At 46.9% G+C, this 17472-nt stretch overlaps 1 protein-coding gene across 1 annotated transcript; it reads right to left on the reverse strand.

Moving 5' to 3' along the window:
* Positions 1–12242: 12242 nt before the first annotated feature.
* On the reverse strand, positions 12243–16803 carry FZD7 (frizzled class receptor 7). Its single transcript, XM_057747146.1, has one exon. The coding sequence runs from the start codon at positions 16028–16030 to the stop codon at positions 14306–14308; it is 1725 nt and encodes a 574-aa protein (XP_057603129.1). The 5' UTR covers positions 16031–16803; the 3' UTR covers positions 12243–14305.
* Positions 16804–17472: the final 669 nt, after the last annotated feature.

The raw sequence follows: 17472 nt of genomic DNA on the forward strand, positions 1-17472 counted from the left end.
AGAAGGACAATAGTCATACTGGATTAAGGGTCCACCCTACTCCAGTATGACCTCATCTTAACTCAATTAACTACATCTGCAATGGCCCTGTTTCCAAATAAGGTCATATTCTGATGTTCCAGAAAGGAGATGAATTTTGGAGGGACACTGTTGAACCCAGCACACCGAGCATCTCTATGTGTTGCATATCATGCTGAGCACCAGAAACTAAATATAAGACAAATCGCTGTCTAGGTACTGATAATAGTTAATGAGCTTGTGTAACTTTTTTTTTTTTTTCTCCAGTAGTGTCCCTTCTTCTTGGAGTTCTTTTAGTTGACCTGATGTGTGATGTAGGAATGTCCCAGGGTGTTGATGGAGGTATTTAGGTCTCCACTCTGATTTTCTTCTGGATCTACATTCCTGTCCATTTTTGCAGGGAGCAAGAGAGCTGGAGTGCATCCAATAAGAGCCATGATTAACTTTCAGTGGTCAAAATAGCTACAAATTCCCACCTTCATCACAACATGAATTCATAATAGATAAGCAACAAGGATTTGCTGTATAGAACAGGGAATTATATTCCATATCTTGTAATAACCCATAATAGAATATAACCTGAAAAAATATAACGGAATCACTTTTCTGTACACCTGACACTAACATAATATTGTAAATCAACTATACTTCAATAATAATAATAATAATAATAATAATAATAAAGAGAATTTGAGTGAATTATGAGTATGTAGGGCAACTCTAAACAGATCAGCATTACCAGAGTACTCTCTGCAGAGCTGAATGGTGGGAGATGAGGCTGGAGAGTTAGGCAGAAACCATGGAAGGTCTTGTATGCTATGCTTAGGGTTTTCAACAAGGAAGAGACAATAGTTACAGTTGCATTTACCATTGTTTCCCTCTGGCATGAAGTGGGGATGACTTGGAAGAGGGACCAAATGAGGGCAGGGAGCCCAGTTAGGGGGACATTACAGTGATGTAAGCAAGAGGTGGTGGTCGTGGGGGAACTGGAATCCAAGTTGGTTGGCTGATTGTAGGGGTTAAGGGAGAGGACAGAGCCAAGGATAAATTGCACTTGCTGGCACAGTAAAATATTGACCTTGTCGTGGTGGGCCACGATGCCTCTTAAACACCGAGAGCCTGCAGAACTGCAGGAGAAGACAGTCGGGCAAGTCGGTCCCCGACAACTGCAGGGGGAGCAAGATTTCCCTTGTAACCACCCCCTCTCCCCTGAGGCAAGTCCCACAGAGGAGCTGCAATAACTAGTTTTTGGTACAGAGATGCCTGCTTGCCTTTATTCTTCCAACAGTGCTGTCTTACCCAGGATGCCTCTGGTAGAGAAAGGGGACATCTCAGGCTGGGGAGTGGTGGAGCCTAGGTTGTCTTTGAGACATTTTTTATTAATATCTTTTTTGGATTATAATTGTTTTACAATGTTTTGTTAGTTTCTGCTATACAACAAAGTGAATCAGCTATATGTATACCTATATCCCCTCCCCCATGAACCTCCCTCCCACTCTCCCCATCCCACCCCTCTAGGTTGTCACAAAGCACCGAGATAATCTCCCTGTGCTATACCGCAGCTTCCCACTAGCCATCTGTTTTACACATGGTAGTGTATATATGTCAATGCTACTCTCTCAATTCATCCTACCCTCCCCTTCCCCTGCTGTGTCCACAAGTCCGTTCTCTACGTCTGTGTCTGTATTCCTTCCTTGCCATCAGGTGTTGAGACATTCTTTTGTCCTTTGATTATCTTAGCATCATGCACTCAACAACTGAGCTGAAGTTATTTCCCCAAACTGAATAACAGCAGTGAATTTTTTTAATGCTTAGAGGGAGCCATTAACTCATTTTTGCAAACAGCTCCCAAACTCCTTAGGGAACCTGTCATTATCTCTCAAAGCCTCATCTTCATGGGCAGTTTGGAGACTGGGCTCAGAGTGAACACTTGGGGAGCACATGCAGTTGTCATGTGGACTTGGATGTTGATCTTCTGGAGTCACTTTGCCCAAGGGGGGCTCTTATTGGGCTCCCCTGCAACCTCTTTTATGTAAGAACACAATGAGATGAACTCAATCCAAAGGCACTTTGGCTCCACCAGTCACCAGCTCCCCCACTGGTGGCCATGATCCTGCTGTGATACCCTGCCATGTGGGGTGAAGTCATTACACATAGATCATGGAAAAACAGGGCCTAATAGCCTGCTAACAAGTAACACATGACTTGGAATAAATATATTTCACAATCCCAAGAAAAGTTAATCACAGTTTTAGAGGTATTTCAGAGAAACAGAGCCTATTCTATGGATACCAACGATTTGGTAGTCAGGGTAGAAAAAAAAGCAGGAAGAGGAATGCAGTACAGCATAGGAATCAAGAGGTCTTGGGCAAGTAACCTAACCTCTTGGTGACTCAGCTTTCCCTATCTTTAAATTGAGATAATAGTATCTATTTCAGAGAGTTGTGGAGAGAATCAAATAAGAAAAGATGCACTTAGTGTACACTGCATATGGGCCTGGTACATCAAAACCCTCAATTAATGCTGCCACTCATAACTCTGGGGCACAGGGAATGAGCGTGATGGTGGAAAGGCAACTAATAGTTGTCAAAGGAATGACTGAATTGAGGTGTCAGTGGCTCAGAAGCAGGGCTGTTTTCACAATTTTCTCTTGCTATCTTGCTCTTACTCTCTCTCCTTCCTGGGTTTTCCCTTTGATCTTTTTTTTTTTTTTAGAACTCATTCCATCTTTATGTTTCCTTTTTCTCGGTTCAGAGTGACAGGTAAGAAAGATCTCTAGGTTAAAAGAAGTGTCCCTGAGGAAAATGACGCTACCTCCATTCTACTTTTTCTTGAAGGCTGATGCTATGCAGAAGGCTAAACCTGGGTTAAGTTCTTTCGTTTTTTTTTTTTTTTAATTTATTTATTAATTTTTTTGGGGTACACCAAGTTCAATTATCTGTTTTTATACACATATCCCTGTATTCCCTCCCTCCCTCTACTCCCCCCCACCCTCCCTCAAGTCCCCCCCACCCTCCCCGCCCCAGTCCTCTAAGGCATCTTCCATCCTTGAGTTGAACTCCCTTTGTTATACAACAACTTCCCACTGGCTATCTATTTTACAGTTGGTAGTATATATATGTCTGTGCTACTCTCTTGCTTCATCTCAGCTTCCCCTTCATCCCCCGTCCCCTCCCAAACCTCGAGTTCTCCTGTCCATTCTCTGCATCTGCGTCCTTGTTCTTGTCTTGTCACTGAGTTCATAGTTCTTTCATTTTTTAAAAATCAAATTGCCAGCTTTAAGAGACACTGTAATGTTTATCCTACACATGCACTACCTGTCTTGGAGGTAAAACCTGTTGACTATTTGTATTTGTAAGCAGAATCCAAACCTGGTACTCTGACTAGCAGAAAATTGTGTTTTATGATTTAAAAATAAGAAAAGGCAATTTAGGTAGATCCTGATTGGATAGTAGAGATCGAATTTAGATATTTTTTCAGCCTCCACTTCAACTGATCAGACAGATTTGGGCAATGCTGAGTGACAAGCACAGGGCAGTTATAAATGCATAGGAGCAGTGTGTGCGCTGAAAGGGGACTTAGTGATCTGGAGTAAACATTTTGTACAACCTGTAGACCAAAAACCACTTGGTGAATGGAAGAATTGTATGTTGCTTTCCTCTCATCAGAGATGAACTAACTGAATTTCCTTGCTGTTTGACTTAACTCTCACAGTGAAATAGATTCCCACCTTAAAAGAAATATGAATCCACTTTTGTAGAGGGAGTTCCCCTAAGTGAACCCCAAATGGAGAACTTGAAAACTTAATTTTTAGCCTTCCTTTTTTGTCAGCTACTTGTGCTAGCAGTAAAATAAAACATCTTTGTGACTTGAGAGGAAGATTTGGTTTGAACATTTGTTCTCATTTTCTGGGGCTTTTCTGACTTTATCAAGCCTTTTGGCTTTTTTAAGAAAGCTGTAAGAAGCACTGGCAAATGCGTGCTCTGCGGGAAGCCCTAAGTACTGGTGGCAAATTAATATGGCATTGATTTTTCCTAAAGAAAGAATGCTATTTAGTAGTTTAATTCCATGGAAATGCTAAGTGCAAATGGTGATGAAAACGGCAACAAATCATCCTTAGATGAATGGATTCTTTTCTGCTAAAAATTAAATAGTTTCCTTCTAGGCTGGTATGTGTCTTTGTACAAGGGTGTCGAATGACTTCCATTTGACATCCATGTCAGCCCTGGTGGAATGAGACCCAGAAGTTAACAATGAGAAATGCAGCTTTAACCACAGTATTTTAGTGTTAATCATGAAGGATCGAGAAAAAGAGACCAAAAGAGGAGGGGGGGTGGGATATGTGTAAGATACAGCCTTTTAATAACAAATTAAATTAAAAAGATCTTACCTTAACATTTAGAATTTTCCCTCAAGTCTGCCTCCCGTTAGAGCATCAACGTTCAGTTAGAATTGTCTCTCACATGCAAGCTTCCTTTTATTTACAATAGTCTGCATACACACACACGCACACCCCACCACCAATCTTTCATCTCTTTTATGCATGACTTGTTTTCTGTGAGACTCTATAATTTCTTTTAATTTTTTATTAAATTAAATTAATTTATTTATTGGCTGCACTAGGTCTTCACTGCTGCATGCAGGCTTTCTTTAGTTGCAGCGAGCGGGGGCTACTCTGTTGTGGTGCATGGGCTTCTCATTGCAGTGGCTACTCTTGTGGTGGAGCACGGGCTCTAGGTGCGTGGGCTTCAGTAGTTGTGGCACATGGGCTCAATAGTTGTGGCTCGTGGGCTCTAGAGTGCAGGCTCAGTAGCTGTGGCACATGGGCTTAGTTGCTCCACAGCATGTGGGATCTTCCCAGACCAGGGATTGAACCTGTGTCCCCCACATTGGCAGGCGGATTCTTAACCACTGCGCCACCAGTCCCAAGACTATAATTTCTAAGCAACCGAAAGCTCACCTAGACCCATAAACTAATGAATGGACTCTAGATTCCCCTTCCATCTAAGAGGTTTGATTAGCAGATCAGCAGACAGTTGTACTGGGCAAAACCTTTTGAGTTTCTTATTTACCAGTTTCTGCTATGAAGTCCCCTATGACTGGACCCTTCCCCTGGTTGGAAATCCAGGTATCTTGCTGGCAGTGTCGTAAGCCTGCAGAAATGTGACGGGGGAGGTGCAATGGGCTCAGGGTTCCACCCTGGCGTTAAGCATCAGGAGACAGGCGCTTCTTTCCCACTTCTTTCCCTGCAGATGCACTGGATTTGTTGTTGCTGTTTTGTTTTTTATTAAAGAACAGCAACGAGAAAAAGAGTGTTGCCTCAGAATTCATACTTTCTGGAGCCAGGGGTGGGAGGGAAGAGGAATTTAACTGCATTCTCTGGAATTGTTTTTACTCTTTCCCCCAAATCATTTCCTTTTGGTTAAAGAGCACTCCAGGGGCGGGGAACTGACCTAAAATATTCCTCATTCTGCATCCTTCAGGCCCAGATAAATTTACTGCCTCAGTTGCCCCTTCCGTAAACTGGGGATAATAAAATGATATTTAGGGTAGGATGCTTCTGCAAGCGCTCTCTTGTCCAACTCTAATGCTCAGTAAGATTCCAGAATTCCATATTGAGCGCCTATAAAATGAGAACAATTTCCAACTCATGATGTTGTTGTATAGATTAAATGAGTTAATGTAGGCACTTAACACAGAACCTGCACAGAATTAGCTATCATATTAATATTTCATTACGATAACACTGATATAATATATGTGATAACAGTGCTGTGATGGTTCTTGTGATTCTCTCAACAGGGCTTTAGGAAAGGGGTCTCCACCATGCCAGGGCTGATTTCCTCACGCTCCCACTCACTGACTCCTGGTTAGCAAGGAGCGTGAGTTTTCCCTCTAAGCCCTGTCCCATCTCTGAGGCTGGAATGGCAGGGAAGGAGGCCATAGCAACGGAGGAAGCCACTGGAGGGACTCAGACCAGCCCGCTGAGGGGCTCCATCCGGTTCTGGGAAGCACTTCTGCAGGCTCATTCTTGCTAACAGGCCCTGGAACCCCAATGTAGAAACTCATGCAAGAATGGGCACCCAGCCCTTAGGATTTTAAAAAAATATTTATTTATTTGGCTACGTCAGGTCTTAGTTGTGGCATGCAGCCTCTTTAGTTGTGGCATTCGAACTCTTAGTTGTGGCGTGTGGCATCTAGTACCCTGACTGGGCCCCCTGCATTGGGAGCGTGGAGTCTTAGCCACTGGACCACCAGGGAGGTCCTCAGCCCTTAGAATTTAAACAGCACTTATGAGTCTTCTGCTTCTCACTAAAAAAACAAAACAGACAAAAACTTCCCGGGACTAGCACTGCAGATGTCCACCTTGATTCCATTCTATCCTGATGTAAATTATTTTCCTCACTTATCCGCACTTCAATTCTGCGTTAAATTAAAAATAATAATAGAGGAGAGAAGACACTGAGACCTCAGTAAATATTCATAGCTGGGTGATTAGGAGCACAGGCTACAGTCAGTTTTGCTTCTCTGTCGCTTACCTTTCAGGGCCTGAGTTTCCTCACATGTAAACTGGGGGGGGCTGGAGGGGGATGATGATACCTACCTTATAGAGTTGTTGTGAAGCATAAATGAGATAATTATATATCAATACTAATAATGCTGACATTTATTGATCACTTATTAGGTGTCAAGTACTGTGGTTTGGGCTTTGTGTGGATTGTCTTAACTGCTATGCTATTGTACCATGGTAAACAGCACATATGAGTCTTCTGCTTCTCACTAAAAAAATAAAACAAACAAATCTGGCCAGTATTCAATACATGTTAGCAATTATAAAGATAATGATATCAGCAAAGTACGAAGAGCCTGTCTTCACTGTCTTTGGCAATGTGTTTGTACAATCATGCTCCCTTTCCCAAAGCCGGTCCAAATCACCCTTCACTCCCCGTCCCCCTTTGGTCCCTCTCCTTCTGGCCATACCACATCTTGAAGCCCACTGCTCTGGGGGAAAGACGGCCAGACTCAGGGTCTTTGGGAATCCTGAGTGTGTCCTTCATTACGACTTGGCCTGTGATTACTCGTGACACTGAACGAGCTGCTTTTAGCCTCATTAGTTTCCCCATCTTCAGAATGTGATCAAGATACCGCTACCCACTTATTGTTAGTACTTTACGACAGTGGGGAGAAGGCATTTGTAAACACCAAGCACGGGATTTCTGGCCCACTCCCCACTCAAGAGGCTGGTGTGGGAAATAAGTGAGGTGAGAAGTGTGTGCTTAGCTCTGGCTAAGACTCAGAATAACAATTTCCAGAAATCAGTCTGCTAAACCCTGTGCCTCGCAAGCACCTGGCATGTCCTAGGTCCTCAAGAAACAATTTGTTGGCACTGAAGATATTTCATGATTTTTAGTGCAAGGGCTTATTCTGTACATCTGCTATGAAGAGCAACTCAGGGACCAGCTGCCACTCATCCCTCCTTCCAGCTATCCCAGATTTAGAAACTGGAACTAAATGTTGCATGCCATTTATTTTCCTTTGGAAATTAAAAAAATATAATTGGTGCTAGGTTATGCCGCATCAGTTTCATTGTTGGTTACTGCATTTCCTATCCACTGTCCCACCATACCCTCCCCAAGATGCTTTTCCCTTTGAATGAATTGTCCTCCAGAATCTGCAAGGCCACACTTAAGTCTGGGGATCACCTTTTCTAAGGGTGAGTACTATTAGCTGGTTGTCTTACCTAGATCAATTGAGCAGCTTGTCTTTATTCATGGACTGTGTGGCACCTTATCTCCTCACTTTTCCTCCCTTTGTTTCTGCCTCCTAAACGCCCTTTCTTGCTTCGGATATGCCCCTCTCTCAGAGACCACTTCTTGAACTCGAAGCAGAACTGATGTCAGGGCTACGCCACAGAAAGAGATTGTAGGAGTGAAACATTTTAAAGGAAGCTCAATAGCAAAAGAGGTGGGGTTGAGCTCCCCAAAGGGTCCTTCCAAAGTGAAGTAGACCCCCAGCCAAAGCACACTGGAATCCCTCATACTAGCTTCAATATTCTTTTGTTAGTTTGAAGTCTTCTGAAAGAGGCTTTAGGGACAATGACCTAGAGAAGCATTTAAGATTTTGGCTGGTATAACTGTTCAGAACCAAAAACCTTTGTCCTATTATTTCAGCCACATAAAATGTTGATTTGGCTCTGAAATACCCAGCAACGGCAATTCCAGGATAAGGAGACTGCAGCCAACCTGGCTGTGATATGGACGTGGTCTTTGAGAGAAACCAAGAAGATGTGATGCAATAAACGCCTTTGGTATTTAGGAAGGCAGACTCTCAGTGGCAGAAAGCAATTGCTTATGAAGAGGAGTTAGGAGAAGCACGGTAGCTAGTTCAAGAGACTAAACAGCCCCCCAAACTTGTATTTTGGCCTCACTGTACAGTAATACAGTAATGATTTTACTTTTTGAATTGGGCTTATAGAAGCCAACGGAAAGTTCATTTTCCTTCACTGAGCACACACTGGCTTGGTTGGCTGAGAGGTGGGACACACTGGCCTACAGGAGGGAAAAACAAGCAGTCAAGGATTTCAAAATAGCCATAGATGGTCCACGAATGGACAAGCCAGTTTGTACTTCATACCGGCCACATGGAATCGCAGGATGCTGCAGTAAGGCCTTTGTCTCAGACGTCAACGTCACCTGTTGAGGAAAGCAAGGCCCACGGAAATGAAGGAATTGATCTAAGAGCATGAAAATTATGGAGAATCACAGAATCTGAGTTCTTGGGAAAAGCATTCTTGTTAGCTACCCACCCTCTGCAATTAGATGGGTCATTCCCACAACTGAACCTCCCAGTACTTTCAGAGAGAGGCTTTGTGTCATGTTACAGAAAGTGCGCTGAGCTCAGAATCTGAGGACAGGAGATGATTCTTTCCTCTTCCTGTGTCACTTCAACTCACTAAGCCTCTCAGCTTCTTCATTTTTAAAATAGGAATTATTCCATGTTACAAGACCGTTACAATAATTGTGAGGATAAAGTCACATAATTAATGTGAAAGCAGCCTTTAAAAGAGTAAATGCCACCAAATGTTAAGTAATATTATTCCAAAGAGCATTTGGGCCTCTGTGATGACACTTACCAAGTTCTGTCTAGAAGATAATTAGTTGCTTATTCCTCCACGGGGGATGCTCTCCTCCCTACCCTGAACTATGCTGCAAGTTACTTTAGGTGGAATGTGTCTTTCTTGCTTTTATCTGTAATCCCTCCAGTCCCTGTCATAGTACATTTTCTGTAGAGGCTGCTTGATCAGTACTTCTTGGACTAGATCACTTATAATAAACTATTGTCTTGGTCACACTACCCTTTTTCCACCAATGTGGTACTAATTGAGAAAATTCCAATTAGAATTTTTTTTAAAAAATTTATTTATTTATTGGCTGCACTGGGTCTTCGTTGCTGCTTGTGGGCTTTCTCTAGTTGCGGCGAGTGGGAGCTACTCTTCGTGATGGTGTGCAGGCTTCTCAGTGCGGTGGCTTCTCTTGTTGCAAAGCAAGGGCTCTAGGGCACACAGGCTTCACTAGTTGCAGCACTCGGGCTTCAGTAGTTGTGGCACACAGGCCCTACCGTGCAGTCTCAGTAGTTGTGGCACATGGGCTTAGCTGCTCTGTGGCATGTGGGATCTTCCTGGACCAGGGGTCGAACTCATGTCCCATTCTTAACCATTGTGCCACCAGGGAATTCAATTTTTTTTTTTTAAACCAGAGAGTAAGAGGCACAATGTGTATGTACCAAATACCTGACATTTTAATGGTACCCTTTTAACTAGTTCACTTTTGTATGAAATGTGAGGAATATAGATTCAGACGTAAGAAATGTCACGAATTGGAAAGTAAGAGTTGAAGAACCAAGTTTTATGAAATCACTTTAATGTCACTGAGAGTGAAATAAGAGAAAAATAGCACAGATCTATGAAATAGTTTAAGTCCACACTGGAGTGCTTTGGTCTCTTCTAGGATTTCCTGGAGCCCTGTAGACTGTTATTTACCATCCACATATGCATATATAAAAATATACCATCTATAAATAGCCACCTGCCTTTCCAGTGAAATTAAAGATGGGAGAGTTAGAAGAGAATTTCCCAGTATAATTACAGGGCTCAAACCTACAGCTGTTATATTCCTATAGTTCTGCCCAGAGAATTTCTAATATCACTATTTTCTATCAAGCACATTTTAAAAAATCTACTTTTCCTTTAATGGTAAGAAGTTGTCAACAGGACATTTATTTGTTTCTCGCCAAGATTTTTCACAAACCTACTTTAAAAGATTAGTTGTTACATACGGTTACTGTATAGGCTAATTTTGTTTTACAAACTGAAGAAAATTTTCACAAGTGTTTCTGCTCTTTTTCTAGGGATTAACACCAAACTCCTGCCAATGTCTTTCCTAAACTCCACACATGCCCTTTCACAAACACTCTTTCACCTGTTTTCTGCAAAGATGCACCTCCTTAAAGATCCCCGAGTCTCTAAAATTCTTAGCTAAGAATCTACGACATTAAGGACATACCACAATGTGAAAGGAATTAAACTGAACACTTTTATCTTTGCCTACAAAAAAGCAGGTAGTAATTTATTCATACACAGTCTTTGTTCCCTCACTAAAGACCAGTGCTCTTCAATCTGTGAGAGCCCTGAAGGACGAGGCAGCGCTGACAAGAGGAAGGGGACACATTTACAGGAGCAGTCGCATAACTCTCCCCACAGAAGGGTCTAAGTGCCTTTAGCAGTTAATTTGTGAGCAAAAAACCCCGTTGGGAGTCTTCCACCTACTCTAAAAGCAAACATTCTTAACAGGCAGTATTAGTGTGGTGTTAAAAGAGGCATGCTTTAACCTAAAAGGTGTCATTTTATGAGCAAAAACTGGATAAACCTTAAGAGACTTGAAGTCGCTATTTTTTCCCCTTTCCCGATGCCAAAATCTTCACAGCTTAAGATGACCTCACACCCATTGTGATGTTCAAAACCCAAGAGGATCTTAAAGCCGCTTTGCACACAGTGCAGCCGCAAGCCTTCCTCCTCCTGGTGAGGACTGTCTGTCACTGGTTTTCATTCCATGTATTTGTAAAACACACCAGCCATGTGTGCGAGCCTGTTAATTAAAACAAAGACAGAACTGTTTCTGTTGAGCTTTAGAAGTACAGAAACTTAGAGCCAAAGCAGGGGAGGAGAAACAGCAGCATCCTGTCTGCTGCTGTGATGGCTGCCGGAGAATGAGGGGATTCTGTTATGAAAAGCCACCAAATAGACACCTGAATCAAAGTGGGGGAAAAAAAGCTAGTTAGGCTTGGAATTGGAAGTATTTAGAATGCCTTTATCATTTCCCTGGGGGACTGTTTAATATCAAAGTGCCTGGATAGTGAAGGCTTCTCAGTCTAATCTGATTCCAAAGTTAGCCTCTCCCACAAGAGGAAAGAATAGCTTCAGTGGCTTCTGAGGCCATCCTGGGGTCAGGCGTGGAGTCTATTCCTGCCGGAGCTGCTGAGTCACTGCCACCTCGGGGAATCACTTGACCTCTGGCTCAATTGACCTAGAAGGTAGAGTGAAGCCTACAGCTGGGTAGGCTCCATGTGCAATGCCCCTGTTATGATGTCTGGAATCAACTGCAGACTTTCCCAGCCACCTGAACCCAAAGGATTTAAGTCCTAACAATTTAGATAAGAGGCGTTAGGATACAAAAACACCAATCAGTGATAAAAAAAAAAAAATCACAGAATTCTTCCCAAGAAAAACATCTCTAGAAAAGCGGACCAAAAATATCTCGTCGTCTTTCAAATACGGACACGATGCCTGAAGGGTAGTAAAAACATGGATCAGATAGCACCCCTCTAAAAGAGATGCTTATTCTGTATCTTCAGTAATTTATCCAGAGCAGGATGTGAAAAAGCTTAGGGGTGTGTGTGGTGGGGTGGTGTGGAGAGAGGCAGGAAGCAACAACAGAAAAAAAATTAAAAGGACAGTTAAGGCATTCATCACACTCTGTATTTTAAAATGCAAGAAAAAAAGACCTTAATATATATAACATCTTCCTCCATCAGGGACACATCCAATGGTGCCCCTCCATACCATCTTTCCATAATACAAAATTCTGTTTTCTGGCTTATATAGGAATCATAAACTAAAGAAACATTGACTTTGTATTTTAAAAAAATTTATTTGTGATCTGTACATGTGATAAAGTGGGGCTTCCTTGTAGACATTTAAAGGCAAAACAAAACAAAAATCCAAAGTAAAAACGTATAAATACAATATATATTTTCTTACAAAAATGGGAGATTTACAAAATATACATACTGCACTTGTCTCTATTTTACAAATTTCACATGCAAGAGATACAACACAAAAGATGCCAAAAACTGTGTAGTGGGAGTTTTAAAAATCTGACAAATGAGACAGTTTTGGAGGTTTAAGAAACACAAGGTCAGTGTTAACTTTAATATAAAAAGCAGCTCCACTCTCCCAACATTACATATATAAAGCAACCTGTACTCCTGACAGTACCCTCTATGACTTAAAAACTGTTTAAAACAACATTTAGAGACTGTTTTGAGAAACAGGATAGTGCTGCCAGATTGGAGGGTGGTGTCAAAGGTGGAGTAAAGGTTAGCTCCTTTACTGGATTCTCTGTTCAGCTTTAGACCTTTATGCAAAAGAATCAGAGTTCTACTATAGAAAAAAGTACACGATTTAACATTAATAAATTTAAGTCATCCAGCATATTTCAAAGAACTCCAGAATTACTTTGAAGTTTACCTTCTTTTAAAGACTTTCCTTAAAAATGGGGCCCATGGTTTGAACTGTCCGCTTCACTCACTTCATTTCTGCAGGTCACCTCCCCACCCAGCCACACAAAGACAGGGTCAGCATACACATGATACTTTATAAACGGATTTATGGAACAAAGAAAACAGGACAAAATGCTTTCTTACTTTCTAAAAAATTTAACGTTCCTTTATTGTCAGGCTAAAGGCATTATGCGTCTCCTTTTATCTTGAAGGATTCAAATTGGAAGAAAAAAATAGAAAACAAACAAACCCCTAAATGCAGGTTTATGGGAAGAAAAAAAAAAAATGAAGGGAGAGATTTCCCTGAACGTTTTAACAGAGCCTGTTGGATCATGTGTTCTGAATTAAATTTACTTAAAACAAACACAACAAATCCCCTTGCATTTCCTTTAGCCAAGTCAGAACCTCTGACGGAAAGGGGTATGGAAGCACACTGCCCTTCACTTTTCCTTAAAAAGGAATGTTTATTGCAACCAAATTAACATCCAAAGGGAAACCTCACATTTGCGCTGCTTTGCCTATAAAAGTTGCTGTCTTCACAGTTGTGCCTTTCCACCGGGAGACACTTGTTTCCTCTTTTGTCTCTTACAACAAAGACAAGGGGGAAAATGCATTCCTGTTTTGAAAAGCAACAAGTCATCACTTCTTTTCAGGGTATTAAACCAAATAAGACACCCTTCTTTCTTCCTCCTGCCTTCCCCCGAAAATAAAAAAAATTGTAGAAATACCTACTTTTTGCCACCTTTCCCTTATTACAAAATATTATCTTCATTTCTTTTGCATCCTATTAGGATTCTAGGAGGCAGGCCTCCCAAGACTTCAAAATGCTTATTTTACAAGACTTGAAAGGAGTAGAGGAGGAAAAACAGGCAGGAGACAGGGGAGGAGAGATTGTAATGTCTGACCCTGGAAATTAACCCATCTGGGCTCCAGTTTGGCCCCAGTGAAAAGAGATTATGGTTTGACCACCGCTTGACAAGGACACTGCAGGGAGTCCTCCCTTTTCCCAACAAAGCGGCCGCCGCAGACAGAGCTGTACCTTTCACCCGGGCCTCACAGGAGTGAGGACAGGCCACTTGCCTTGCAGCAGGGGAAACGCTCACAGTCCCAGTTCGGCCCCAGAGCCGGGAAGAATTCACAGCAACCTTCTGATCTCAATCTTTTCGATTGGCCCGGGTCGGCCCACACCGCACAGGATTAACATCATCATCACCGTCACCATCCTACATGCCTTTGCCAGAAGTCTTTTCATCCAAACCGTCTTTCACCCAGGCCTCTTTTCCAAGCCCACATATACCTACATACATCTTCTCACTTCCAGGTCTCATTGGAGCGGAAGGAGGTTCCAGAAACATGCCCCGCACCTCGCAGTTCTTTCCCTACCGTGCCTCTCCCCCAGCTGGGGGGGGTGGGGGGTGGGGAGGAGGAAGGGTGGGGAAGGGGCCGGGGCTCATACCGCGGTCTCCCCCTTGCTGCTGTGGCTGAGTCTGTGGTAGAAGCGGCGCCACGACTGCAGGGTCTTGCCGGACCAGATCCAGAAGCCGGTGGTGATGCCTACGATCATGGTCATCAGGTACTTGATCATGAAGACGGTGAAGTCGGGGCTCATGGGCGGGGAGTGGCCGGGCGGGCAGGGCACCGCGTAGCTCTTGCACGTCTGCAGGAGCCAGGTGCGCTCCCAGTGTTCGCGGAAGGCCTGCTCGTAGAAGTAACAGGCCAGAACGATGGTGGCCGGCACGGTGTAGAGCACGCTGAAGACGCCGATGCGCACCATGAGCTTCTCCAGCTTCTCGGTCTTGGTGCCGTCGTGCTTCATGATGGTGCGGATGCGGAACAGCGACACGAAGCCGGCCAGTAGGAAGGACGTGCCGATGAAGAGGTAGACGAAGAGGGGCGCCAGCACGAAGCCCCGCAGCGCGTCCACGCTGGACAGGCCCACGTAGCACACCCCGCTGAGCAGGTCCCCGTCCACCTGGCCCATGGCCAGGATAGTGATGGTCTTGACGGCGGGCACCGCCCACGCGGCCAGGTGGAAGTACTGCGAGTTGGCCTCGATGGCCTCGTGGCCCCACTTCATGCCGGCCGCCAGGAACCAAGTGAGCGACAAGATGACCCACCAAATGGAACTGGCCATGCCGAAGAAGTAGAGCACCATGAAGAGGATAGTGCAGCCCTCCTTCTTGGTGCCCTGCGCCACCGTGCGGTAGCCGTCGTCTGAGAAGCGCTCCACACACACGGCGCGGTCCTCCAGCAGGAAGCCGGCCACGTGCGCCACCGCCACCATGAAGTAGCAGCCCGACAGGAAGATGATGGGCCGCTCCGGGTAGCTGAAGCGCCTCATGTCCACTAGGTAGGTAAGCACGGTGAAGAGCGTCGAGGCGCAGCACAGCACTGACCACACGCCCACCCAGAGGCGGGCGAAGCGCCTCTCCTCCTCCTTAAAGTACATGAGGCCGTTGGCGCGGCCCGGCTCGCAAGGGGCGCCGCAGTCGCGTTCGCCCAGGAAGCGGTAGCCCAGGTAGGGGGGTACCTTGAGCTGGCGGGGGCACGAGAAGGGGAAGGCGGAGCGGCCCCTGCCGTCGGCGGCCCCCGGAGGCAGCGCGGTGAAGGGCAGGTCGGGCATGTAGGGCGCGGTGGGGTAGGCGGTGGGGCTGCCGCCCGCGCCTCCGGAGCCGTCCGAAGTGTTCTGTCCCACGCAGATCTCGCCAGCGCCGTGCACGGGGAAGTTCTCGCAACGCAGCCGCTCAGGCCACTGGAAGCCGAACTTGTTCATGAGCGCCTCGCAGCCCTGACGGGCACGCTCGCACAGAGAGCGGCACGGCGGGATGGCCTTATCTAGCACGGTACACACGGGTGCGTACATGGAACACAGAAAGAAGCGCAGCTCCGGGGAACACTGCACCTTCACCAGCGGGTAGAACTGGTGCACCTCGAGGCCCGCGTCCTCTTGATTCGTGTGACCCAGCAGGTTGGGCAGGATGGTCTGGTTGTAGGCGATGTCCGTGCACAGCGGGATGGAGATGGGCTGGCAGAAGCCGTGGTCCGGCACCGAGATGCCCTTCTCGCCGTGGTACGGCTGCGCCCCGGCGCCGGCGGGCAGTGCGCCCAGCAGCGCCAATACCAGGATGCACAGGCCCAGAGGCGAGCGCGACGCTGCCGCGCGCGGGCCCCGCATCGCCGGCCGCGGGTGCAGCGGCGCTCTCAGCCCGAGAAGCGCGACAAGACAGCCGGGAGAGGCTGGGCTCCGGGGAGGCGCCGCTGCGCCGGGCGCATGAGAGTCCTCCCGGCGCCGGGGCTGGGCCGTGGGCGGCGCGGAGCCTAGGGCGCCGCAGCTGGGGTGCTCGCGCCGCGGGGGCGCCTCCGCCGCCTCCGCCCAGCACTCGCGCAGCCGCCGGGGGCCCAAACTCGTCTGCCTGGGCCGGGGGCGCCGATGGGGGGGCCGCCTCCTCCTCTCGCCGCGACGTAACGGTGCGGCTTTTTCTGCGGCGGGGAGCAACAAGCGTCTCCGGTTACCCTTCAAAGTTTGCTCAAGTCTCTCGACTCACAGCGCACAGTACCGCGCGCGCCCCCCACACCAAGTCCGGCCCCCCGGCAGGCGAGAGCCCGGCGCCGCCGCTTGCTAGCCAAAGCCGCCGCCGCTACGGTGCTGCTCCGCCTCCTCGCCTCGAGGCTCCGCTCGCTGCCGCTGCCGCCGCCGCCTTCGCCTCCTTCTCCACTCCCCGCTCCTTCCTCAGCCCCAAAAGCTTGGCCCCAAGTTTCAGCCAAACGGCTAATTCTCGTTCTGAGTCCGATCGGCGTCTTGGAGCCGAGAGCTCAGCGAGTTCTTTTAAGAAATCCAGTCACACCGTGTCCGAAGCTGCGAGGTCCCGGTGCCCGCGGCCTGGGCCTGGCCTCCGCAGCCCCGCGCAACCCTGGCCGGTGAGTCCCGGCGCCCGCCGCCGCCGCCGCCCGCCGGGAGGGAGCGCAGAGTAACGCCTCAGAGCCGCGCAACTCGCCAGAAGAAGCGTCGGGCTCGCAGGGTTCCGGACCGCCCCGCCCCCTCCCCTCCCCCCATTCACAAACCACTCCGGGGGCGGGTCCTCGAGCTCCAGGGCGGCCCAATGGCAGCCTTTGTTTTCTGTGTGGCCGCCTTCGGATTGGGTGGAAGTCGGAAGGGGCGGGCGAGGGAACCCGAGAGGCACTGTCTGCGGCGCTCTGGGCGGATTCCTGAGGGGAGGGGCGGGGGCTGGGAGGGAAAAGTTAAGAAAAACTTTTACCCTGAATTTGCTGGCGGGTGGCGGGGGTGGGGTGCGGGGGAGCTTACCAGAGAGCGAATTTGCTTGAGAGATTTGTTCTTCTTCCGGGTGCACTAAAATACACATTCCTGAAGAGAAGGGAGCACCGGGCAAGGCTTTTTCAAGGAGAAGCTGAGAATAGAGCAGCGCCTCAGCGGAGAGAGACGTGACCCGGAGACACGTTAGCCCTCCCCGGGCTGAACATGCTGCGTGTAGCGGGGCCCTTTTAGGTAGCGGGATCCTAAATGTGGGGTTCGGTATGGGGCCAGAAAGGGGTGTGCCTCGCGGACTGCTTTTCTCTCTCGGGGCTCAGACCACGTGGGGCCACAATCCCCTCTCACCC

This window comes from Hippopotamus amphibius, chromosome 8 (assembly GCF_030028045.1).
Source record: "Hippopotamus amphibius kiboko isolate mHipAmp2 chromosome 8, mHipAmp2.hap2, whole genome shotgun sequence".
NCBI lineage: Eukaryota > Metazoa > Chordata > Mammalia > Artiodactyla > Hippopotamidae > Hippopotamus > Hippopotamus amphibius.